At 34.3% G+C, this 11,645-nt stretch overlaps 1 protein-coding gene across 1 annotated transcript in view; it reads left to right on the forward strand.

Annotated features, from left to right (window-relative positions):
• Positions 1-1,113: 1,113 nt before the first annotated feature.
• The window catches only part of MARCH1 (membrane-associated ring finger (C3HC4) 1, E3 ubiquitin protein ligase), a 635,452-nt gene continuing 624,920 nt past the window's right edge, over positions 1,114-11,645 (forward strand). The window contains exon 1 of the mRNA XM_006892768.1: positions 1,114-1,256. Within this exon, the coding sequence (XP_006892830.1) occupies positions 1,146-1,256 (111 nt within the window). The 5' untranslated portion in view covers positions 1,114-1,145. The remainder of the gene's footprint in view (positions 1,257-11,645) is intronic.

The raw sequence follows: 11,645 nt of genomic DNA on the forward strand, positions 1-11,645 counted from the left end.
GAATGAGCTTCATATTAGATTGTCAATTTTATTAATAAATTCATCTCATTGTCTTAGATTTAATTTTTGTGAAACATTTTTGCTTATATTTTCTGTATTTTCATCATTCATATCCATTTAGCTTAAGTGTTTTGTAATCTAGAGTATATCTTTCTTTATGTTACCTTTCTTAGAGCTATGAGTTGTGCTATTTTGAATCCCTGAAATGTTATAAACCAGCAGATTGCTAATTGCTTTGGATGCTGTGAAAAATAATTACTCCACATTATTTCTGATATTTAATTGACAGTGTAATGCATTTGACTAAAGACTTGCAATAAACTATTTCTAATTACCGAGGGTAGTGGAGTGATAAAGTAGGCTTTAAAACTTTACAAGAAAAGCAATGTTTTCTCCATTACATTAAAAGTCATTGTTGATATAATTTTCTTGGGGACAAAATAAAAAGCTTAAATTTGAAGTAGTGAAAAAGCTGAGAGAATTGTGGTATATTTTTCAATTGATGTAGTAAGAATTTTATTAGCATTGTTTCTGAATACATTATACTAGTAATGCTGTTACATTCCAAATTTACTATACCTATATTAAATTTTTTCCTTCTTTAGTTGGCAGAATTTTATAAGGAAGATAATCATGTCACTGCCAGAATGGGTTCAATTTATTATGCATCTCTGGAACATATCACTGAAAAGCTATACCAAAATGTAGATGTCAGTGAAATATGTAGATATATCAGAAACAGGGTCTTTTCTTATCTCTGAAGGTAAAAACTTTATGTTACAAACTCAGGAAGTAACATTTAGAATTTGACACCGAACTATAAAAATAACTTAAAATTTGGTACAAGAACATCCCGTTTTCTAGAAGTACTATACATAAGAATTGAAAGTATGCTAAGCCTTTGAAAAAATAAATACTGTTTTCATTTTCCTGTGGCTCTAGGATATTATTAATATTCAGCATACTTATTTTCCTCTACATGACTCCTGGTTAAGTTGTCTTCATTGATATTTCATTAAATTACTGGTTTAATTTCAATTTTGTGTGTTTTCCAAAACCGACAACTGAAATAATTGACCTATTTCAGGGAATGTAAATTATTTTCAGAATTTCAGAAATTGAAAAGGGATAAGAGGAAGGAGAAAATGCTGGGCTGGTGTGAAGCGATAGCCCGTAACCCTCACAGAATCCCCAACAACACGCGAACACCCGAGATTACAGGGGATTTGGCTGATGCCTCACAAGCCTCCACATTGGTGAGTGGAAAGTTATTTTACCTCAAAATGGTTTGTGTGCAAATTTGTACTAAGGACATGAGTAAGATAATGACATGCTAAGTTAACATTATCCTTGTTTATAGTATAGTATTTGCACTTGTATTATAATTTTCACACAGATTTTAATTCATGACATAAGTCAGACATAAAGCCATTTTACCATCATTTAACTTATGGGCTTGAATTAAAGTAAACATCTCATTCCTTTTTCAATTAATTTTTAATATCATCTCTTCATTAGTTTGTGACTTCAAAGAAGTGTCTAATCTGTATGCTTGGATTCTGTTCCTATATAAGGTAATCAATGGAAGAAAACAAGCATAGAAAGACAATGAAAAATCAAAATTATATTTTCTGCATTTACCTAAAGTCGTAGGAAAGGAATTTAAAAATTATAAACTTATGTTGAATTATAAAATTAATTAGTTCAGAGTAATTTGAATAACATAAAAATATGGTCATTTTTATCTTTTCTAGTGCAAATGAAATGTTTGGGTTAGCTATTACGTTCCAGTTTTTGGGCAAATTGTGTTAGAAAAAGTAATTTTAAATGTTCTTTTCCTTAGATTTGAACTATAATTTTCTTCACTTTGATTTCAAGAAGGAAAATTCTATACAGCTATTAAGTTTTTTAATTGGCATTTATTTGTATTTTAATTATTATTTTGTAATTTTGTAATGATTATTTTTCATCCTGTTTTATTAGTTTATTAACATTTTTTTAAATAAATATAGCCAAGAAAATAACTTTCAAAAAGTTTATGCTTTGGAATTGGCACTTTTCATTGTTTTATATGATCATAATGATTCTAAGTAAGCATTACTAAGTGTACATCAAGAAAGACATCTGAAAAAAGTCTTTCAATTGATAAAAGAGGGATAGAAGTGTAAATTTTTACCTAAATTCCATTACATCATGTTGTGCGAAAACTTAGGGTTTGGAGAGGTGTGCAAGAAATTTATCAAAACTGTTTATTCCACGTAAAAGGGCATAAATTGATCCTTTGCAATGATAATTTTTATTAACTCTTTACTGTCACCCTAACAATCTTTTGTAAACTTTCCTTTTCAATGAAACTACAGGATGCTCTGCCTGAGTTAACATCTATCTCTGAAGTAAATGTGTTATATAATATTTATTCCTAAAATGGACTTTAAATAGTTACTTAAAATTAAAATTTATATTCTTTTAACCTTGGTTTTAGTGCTTAATTGCCTTTTGTTGGAACAATTTGGAGCAAACAGACTGTCATGTAGTTAAGCAAATAGTAGTTTCATATTATAGCTATGTATTGCTATCCAGAGAAATGAACTAATTTTTCAGTGTCATTTAGCTTTTAAATAGTAAAAGGATGACTAGAAACCACACATTTCAAGTCAATTATTTTCCATTTTAACTACTGTTTTCTAGACATTTTCTTGTCACTTAATTAATCTAAGAAGAAAATATAAAAACATGTTATTTACACTTGTGCCCTGGTAATTAATCTTTTAAAATCTGATGCTGTAATCTCTAAATGTTAGTGTACAATTTACAAAATTTCAGTTCTTTAATATAATTTTTAAAAGAAAACCAAACACTCCACAAAAAAGTTTCTCTTATCATGATGTCATCTATCTTGGACACTTGTCTTTGAAATATCACTAACAAATAGTGATTTGAGGATGCAGACGCCTTCCATCTTTTGATATTATCCTCTTAACCAAAATGTTTTGCTAGGTCACGAAAGAAAATTAAGACACTATGAACATTACTGTATGTGACCTATTATAAAGTACCTTTAAATTGGTGTATGGTTACAACTTATTAGCTAAGACTAAATCAAGTCCAATTGAAGTAAAAAAACTTTGACAAATGTCTTCATATGTGATCAGGAAATGAGATTGAATTTGCGGTTATTTAGCCAATCTTTGCTCTGGTTTATGCTCTGGTCACCAAATATTCAAGAAATATTTGAATGTTGTGGATGTTGGTGCATACCATCGAGTTGGAACTAACTCTTAGGTAACCTTCCAGTGGCTCTTCAGAAGCAATTATTGCATTGGAAGAAAATTGGCCATACTTCTCTAGTGGAGCAACTGGTAGACTTGAACCATGTGCCTTCAGCATTGCATCACAGATTCCTTTTTCTTTGTTTATTAGTTTACTTACAAAGTTTGTATACATTGTGTCTCACACAATTCTTCATTCAATTCAAATTGCAATTCATATAATCACTGTTACACATTGTGTTTTAAAAAATTGATCACTATTGGACCTTGCCTATCATTACCTTGTCTTTTCACCTGGATCCTCCCCATTTTTTCCCTCCTTGAGTTTCCATACATGCTTTACTAATATCCTTCTATTTTTACAATAATGGTCTTATTCAGCATTTGTCCATATGAGACTGAGTAACCACATATTCTTACCACTAGGCCACCAGAGTTTGAATACAATCCCATTAAAAAGTAGTCACTTCTTCCATAAGGAGGTAATTCACATTTCTTTCACTTAATTAATCTCGATTCCATGATCTCTGAGTTACATATTAGTCTCCTAGGGTGATGATTTTAATAATGAATTATCCATGAGCCATGTACCTCATGGCCTAGTGGATAAGAAGTTGCATTGGTAACTTAGGGATAGGGAATTCAAATCCACCAGCTGCTCTGAGGACACAGATTGGCAATTTTTTTCTGTATGATTTACAGCCTTTGAAAACTCATTGATGGGCTAGCTATGAGTTACTTCTGGCTTGAAGGAAAATAACAAGAGACAACTGAATGGATACTTAGAATATAGAAAAACAGTAAGAAGGGAGAAACCATCATATTCTGGACTAATATTATCAGATATTTTTAACTTGGAGAGGAAAGTTTCATGAATGGGTTCTGTCCATAGGTTATCTGTCTGGTCTACAGCTATTTGTATCTTCTGGTTTCATCCTTTGGGATAGTTTTCTTCTTGTATTATTTGCTATGTCTACATCTAAATTGTCTCTTATATGGCTTTCAACTATTTTCTTTCCTTTAAAGAAAATATGAGACCAAAATAGTTTCTGGAGCAATAACTTTGTAAATTATTACCTACCTTGGGAGGGCCTGAAGAGCATTATGCTAGGTGAACTAACTCAGTCCCACAAGGATAAATATTGTATAAAACTGTTATTGTAGAATGAGTATAGTGATTCATGAGGGGTGGGAGAGCCTGGAAGCAGAGGAATGTGGATGTGAAGGGGGCGGGGAGATTAATCATTGGAATATACAGTTTGATGGGTGGGGGTGAGGGATATTGAAAGAATTTGTTCAAACTTGTATTCAAATTTTGTAAATAAATTAGTAGAGAAAAAAATTTGATACTTTATTAACTTTTCATTGTGATGTGAGTGAACATTTACAGAGAAAACTGTTTTTTCATTCAACATTTCAAACACATTCTAGTTACATTGATTAAAATCTCCCATGGTGAGATAGCATTCTTCCCACTGTTTCTCTTTCTTGTTTCTATCTTCCCTTCTATTCTATCCTTTTCTACCCTCTAAACTTTATTCCTGGCATTAATACTAGCCTTTTGATCTTGTATAGTTGATTATTCTAAGAAATGTTTTTTCTTTCATATTATCAATTCTTTGGCTGCAAGTTGAGTAATGGGTGTGAGTCGTTTTATGGTTATTTGGGGTTTTTTCCCCCTCCTGGTTTGAAAAAATATTAAAGGTCACATTCTCAGACTTCCTTTCAGTTAAACTGGTAACCCTGGTTTATAATTTCATTTTGTTTCATATTTTTTATTCTAATCTAGAATAATAAAAATTATTGTTATCTTTTTCAGAATTATCAGCAGCTGTAACCTGCTCCCTGTAATCCTTCTGGCCTCAAACAGTTGAAACTGAATTTCTCATGGTCCATTGTTGTGGTATACCATCAATTCAAAACCTACCCTTTGCTGGCTGACACTTCAGCTGGTTTTCAGAGGCATTAAATCACTTGGAGGAGATTGCCTATCTTTCTCCTATGGAGCAGTTGGTGGATTTGAACCATACCTTTGAGAGAACAGGGCAATTCCTTACCAGTAAATCATCAAAGCTCTGCCATCATCCATAGTTGTTATTGTTGCATGAATCAAGTAAAAACTGATTCATAGCTGATCCTCTAGTGGGTTTTCATAATCATACAGAAGGAGATTGTCCATCCTTCTCCCATGGAGCAGCTAGTGGATTTGAACCATATGCTTCTGAGATTGCAGTACAGTCTCTTACCAATAGACCACCAAAGCACTCTTCATGATCCATTAGTCCTTTGAAATAATAAGATTTTTTCCCCCTTTTCTTTATTCTTTTTGTTCCAGATGCAAAGATTAATAGTTGCACCTTTGATATCTATTTGTAAGCTTTTAAGAAACAAGTTGCTATTTACCAAATTAGTGTAGAATATTGTCTTTGTAGACTATGTTCTATTATGTTAAGGTCAGTTGCCATTTGAGTCTTACAGGAAACCATCCATGTTACTTAGTAAACTGTAAAGCTTCTGTACTTTTTCTTTTCACCTTTATATCATTATGGGTTTTTTTTCCTAGTTCCTTGCCAAATGCCACCAGTAGTAATTGACATCAATTGAGATCCAGTAAGAAAAAAACAGAAACTGCATTAGTAATTTTAAGAAAGAGAATATAAATTATTTAATCGCATATTAGAGGAACTTCAAAGGCAAGAAGTCACACAAGAAAAAACTTTGTCTATGAAGGAATAAGAAAAGGAGGACAATGGGATTTACAGAAATGAGAGGAAGCTAGGAAGCTTGAGGAGCTGAGCCACTGAGCTCTAACGGAGGGAGTATTACCTAGTTGAACCCTGAGGAGTTTTGTGGGCAGAAACTGGGGATCTAAGGCTCAAATCACTAAAGGAGAAATACATCTTAGTTCTTCTATATGTAGAGGGGTGGGGTGGAATGGGGAGATGGACACAGAATCTATATAGATAGCTCAGGGAGATTAAACATATTAGAAATGGAATCTAACACCCACTGCTATTTGAAAAGTGTTGTTGGAGTGATAGTTACATAAATAAACACACTAATCCCCCAAAATGAAATCACTACTATTAAGTTGATTCTGACTCAAAGCAACCTCTATCAGTTGATGGCTGTTGTAAATCTTTGAGAGAAGATTGTCAATAGTTTGTCCCATGGAGCAGCTAATGGATTCTAAACAATGACTTTTTTTTTTCAAATTTATTTATCTATTTTTTATTTCAATGAACATCTACAGAGATTTTGGAATTCCATTCATTCATTGTTGCACTTTTCACAAGCAACATAACACTTGTCACCAGAGCTCCTGGATGATAAAATATAGAGGGCAAACATGAAGGAACAAGTCCTTTCAATTTCTTTTTTATCTACCAGTTCCCTTTAACACTAACCAGTTATCTTTAACAAATTCCTATTTTATCTATCATCAAGTCAGTACTGGTAGTCTGTAAAACATATGTGAATGTGAAGGAGAGATCTGCTTAAGACTCCAAATCCTATCATTTTGAGATAAAATATAGAAGAATGGGTATAGGACTAAAGGGAAAATGTAAGTAATGATCAGTATATAGATGTTGTTATGTGCCGTTGAGTCACTTGCAGCTCATAGCGATCATATGGACAACAACTCTGAACCCTAATCTATCCTGAGACAATTTCATTGTCTCCAACAAACCTACCCCCATTGCAGCAGAGACTGAGTCAATCCATTGTTTTCAGTGTCTTCCTCTTTTATGCTGTCCCTCCTTCCTTCCAAGCATGATGTCCTCAAGGCCTAATTCCTTTTTGGGAACATGCCCAAAAGGTAAGACAGAACATCAAATTCCTTACTTCCAGGAGCAGTCATATTTCTCTCTCTACCCAGGACAGAGCTGTTTGTTCTCTTATCAGTCCATATATGCTCAGTACTCTTCTCCAGCACTACAACACAAAGGCATCAATTCTTCTTCTATAATCCTTAGTCACTGCCCAGTTTCCTGATCCACAGCAAGTTATTGTGAAGATTATTGCCTGGATCAGGTGTGCCTTAGTCTCTAGACTGATATCATTGCCTTTCAGTACTCTGGGGATGTTTCTGACAGCAGGTTGTCCCAATGCAATTTCGCTTTTTATTTCTTTGCTTTTAATACCAAAGGTTGATTGTGGAATCAAGTAAGCTGAAACTGTTAACAATCTCAGTCTCTTCTCCATCTATGATGATGCTGCCAATTGACCCAGTAGTAAGAATCTTTGTTTTCTTGATGTTGAGCTTCAATCCATATTGAAGGCTGCAGTTCTTGACCTTCTGAATGAAAGGAACTTTATCAAATTGAGAATCTCACAGGCTAAAAAAGATTAATGATACCTTTTCCTCATGACCCAGTTTGATATCAGTCATATCATTCTTTACCTTGGAATGATGCAAGTGTCTGTGATTTTCTGTTCTTATCTTGTGTCCGTGTTAAACCAGTGATCTTTAAATTTATCAGAGGCAGTATAAAGCATTATTTATAGAACTAGATGAATAGAACAGAAAGTGATATGCATCATTTTTATCATAATTATTATGCTGATGCAATTAGAGATGGAATGCTTCAATATATTTCTAGGGAAGACAGGGAATATCAGCAATGATATGACCCTAGAAAGAGTTCTAGTAGCATAGAATGTAGGAGTTGCACTGTTGATTCAAAGACTGGATTTCCCTTGAAACAAATCTTAGCAAATAATAAATAATGGTGATGATGATGACTGGTTCTTATAGGGTAGGTTCTTTCTTGAGTGTTTTATACATATTCTCATTCTTTAATCCTCAAACAATCCTATTAGGTAACTATGATTATATTATCCCCATTGTATGGAAACTGAGGTACAGAGGTATTAAGAAACTTTTCTAAAGTGACACAATGACATTGGATATACTAGGTATCCAGAGAGATTAAATCCAGTGGTCTACTATACTGTCCCTCAGTTTGGGAATAATAAAAAGTTATTGGAATTAGGTATATTTGACTAAATAGATCAAAGACCAAAATAAGATATGTATGCATCATGATGTGGTATAAGACCAAATGAAATAGACATATATTTTATAATGATTATATGTGTCTTTTAAGGTTATTTTCTGCTGTGCATTCATTAACATGTAAAAGAAGAAAATTTATTAGACTCTTTCACTATCATATTCTCAGTAAACGGTTTTATATCAAAGAATGTCCTCAGAAAAGGCTAGCTTTTTAATGCAGAAGTATTTATTTAATATAAAATTATTCAAAATGAATAAAATCTCAAGAGTCTTAGAAATTATACTTTCAAGCAAATGTCCTATTATAACTTAAGATGTGAAAAATTAGGAGTGGAGAGGCAAAGCATCTCCCTTTTATGAGAAACAGACTAGGTATCTTTATGTAAAGTTTATTTTAACACAATTTTATTTATTAACTGAAATCTGTAATAATTGTGCCTTTAATGAATTTACTGAATCAAATAAGAATTCCAATATTACATTTAAAAAGAAATCAAAAGTAATCATAAGAATTACGCATAATAAAATGTATGATTTTATGTTGACTGTTGTTGTTAAGTGCCCTCGAGTCGCAGGCAACTCATAGCGACCCTATGAAGGAGAGTCCTGGATGCTTGGGTGCCTTTTATCCTCTCTCCCAGTTCATAGGGTTTCCGGAGGCAAGCTATTATGGAAGTGGCTGCCACTCCTCCTTCCACGCTTGTTTTAATAGAGGAGCTCCACCCCACTTTCTCTCCGCATTGGGTAGCCAATCATTAACTCATTCGACACACCAGTGCCACAGTGTTCAGCCTCACAGCAACCAAAAGTGAACACAGTACGGCAACTTGTAGACCAGGGCTCTACGACCTAGAGGAATGTCTGAACAAAAACAATGAAAGACAGGCCTGAGGGCAACGGATTAAAAGTCACCCACCTTGGGCTTCGTAGCATTGTTTTCTGTTCACTGGGCCAGCTGATCTCTCTCTCTGTGGTGATATTATTTTTGTTAGGTGCCTTCGAGTCGCAGGCAACTCATAGTGACCCTATGAAGGATGGAACTCCACGCTTGGATGCCTTTCTTCCTCTCTCCAGGTTCTTTATGTTGATTAGAGTTGGAAAATCTGTGGAATTCAAAATAGGAAGATTTAAAGAAATGTTATTTTAGGTTGTTAAAAAAAATAAGTGCAAAGAAAATTATTTTCATGTGATCAGTGTTGGCTCTCTGAGGCTACATTTAGAATGTACTTGGGTGAGAACAAAATGATCCATTATATGTTTTACAGAGATGTTTCTGTCACTTCTAATCATGTGTATCAGCTAAGAATTCATTTTCAAGACTCTCAGCACAGAGTCCTGGATGAGGTACGCTGATTTAAAGAAAACCAAAGAGGATGTTGTTGTTGTTAGATGCTGGCAAGTTGAGTATGACTCATAGTGATCCCATGAAGAAAAGATCTGAACCCTTTTCTATCCTGTGCCGTCCAAACACTTCCTGACACACAAGAGCTCATTCTGGCAGTTACTATGTCAATCCACCTGATTGAGAGTTTTCCTATCTTTTGCCACACCTCTACCCTCTACCCCCTTCCCAAGATCTTGTCGCACTCAAAGGAAGAGCCTCTTCGAGCAACATGCCCAAGTATGTGAGGCAAAGCACCCTCCAGCTGCATCCTCTCCAAGTCATAACCATCTGTGCTCCTGGCCAGTCATGGGAAGTTCAGTGCTCTCCTCCAGCTCAAAGGCATCAATTCTTCTGTCATTCCTATTCATTGTCCAGCTCTTAGATGCATAGCAAGTGACTGTAAAAAAACCCTGAACTGAATCAGAAGCACCTTAGTCCTCAAATTGAAATCATTACCCTTTAATAATTTGGAGATATGCCTAATTGCAGACATTCTCAGTGCAATATGTCTCCTGATTTCCTGACTGCTGGTGCCAAGAGTGTTGTTTATGTATCCAAGTAAGGTGGAAATCACTGACAACTTCAATATTTTCTGAATATATAATGATGTTATTGATCAGTCCAGTGGTGAGGATTTTTCTATATATCTTTCTCCTGGTTTCTTAGATGCATCTTTCTTTAGGCAAAATATTGATTTGATTTATATTTTAACTCTATTATTATTTTATCTTTTAATTGGAACATTTAAATCACTAGCTTTGAGTGGGATTATTGACCATCCAGTGTTTATGGTTGCCATTTTACAGTGTTACTTTTACTATTGTTGCTAGTTACTTTGGTTCATCCAGTTTGCTTTGTTATCTCTCTGTGTAGTACTTTCCTTAGTATTTCTTGTAGACCTAGTCTTGTTTTCACAAATTTCCTAAATTGCTTTTTTTCTGCAGATTAATTATTTTCTCCTTCCTGGCTGATGGACAGATTTACAAGTACATCATCCTGGGCTGTCACCAAGTCCATGTTTTCCAACTACTGGTTTCTTTCAGCTGGTATATGTCATCCCATTATCTTCTTGCATGCATAGTTTGTGCAAAAAAGTCAGAGCTCAATATAATTGGTTGTCCTTTGTAGGGAACTGTTTTTTCATGCTGCTTTTAATATTCTATCCTTGTCTTTGATTTTGGAGAATTTGACTATGATATGCCTCAATCTTATCCTTATCATTGGGGAGGATAGTCTACTTGGTGTTCTTTGAGCTTCTTGAAAGTGTATTTTCTAATTTTTCATGATAGCTGCAAATGTTTATTCCCGCGCTTTCCCCACAATTTTCCAAGTGTTTTATTCCTTTTCTTTCTGTTCTGGAATTCCCATCACATATACGTTGTCTCACTTGACACCATCCCACAATTCTAATGTTTCCTCCATTTTCCCCTACTTCTCTCCATTTTTTGTCTTCTAGAAGGTTCTCATTTAGGATCCTGTCTTCTCTTTTGCTGAGTTGCTGTCCCATGTTTTCTATCCTGCTTTTTCTGACCCTCTAATATGTTGGATATTTCTTTGACTGTGGTCTTATTAGTCTGATTTGCATTTTCATATTTTTAAATTTTATCATGTATGTGTGTGTGTGTACTGTCAAATTGGATCTGACTGATACAGGAGAAGATTGCCCCTCCTTTTCCAATAGAGCATCTGATGGATTCAAACCAAATATCTCTGGGATTACAGTGCAGCTTCTTACCACTAGGCCAGCAGAGCTCCCTACATTTTCATATTTTTGTATTATTTCTGGAACAACTTTGTTGGTTTTACTCTCTCTGTCTTGATTGTGAGTGATAGGATTATATCCATACGCTTACAAGGAAGTCCAGTGAACACTACTATCATCCAGATATATGCACCAACAACCAGAGCCAAAGAAGAAGAAATAGATGATTTCTACCAACTCTTACAGGCAGAGATAGATTGAACATGCAAT

The sequence above is a fragment of the Elephantulus edwardii genome, unplaced genomic scaffold, assembly GCF_000299155.1.
Source record: "Elephantulus edwardii isolate Elephantulus edwardi_28Jun2011 unplaced genomic scaffold, EleEdw1.0 scaffold00119, whole genome shotgun sequence".
In the NCBI taxonomy this organism is placed as follows: domain Eukaryota; kingdom Metazoa; phylum Chordata; class Mammalia; order Macroscelidea; family Macroscelididae; genus Elephantulus; species Elephantulus edwardii.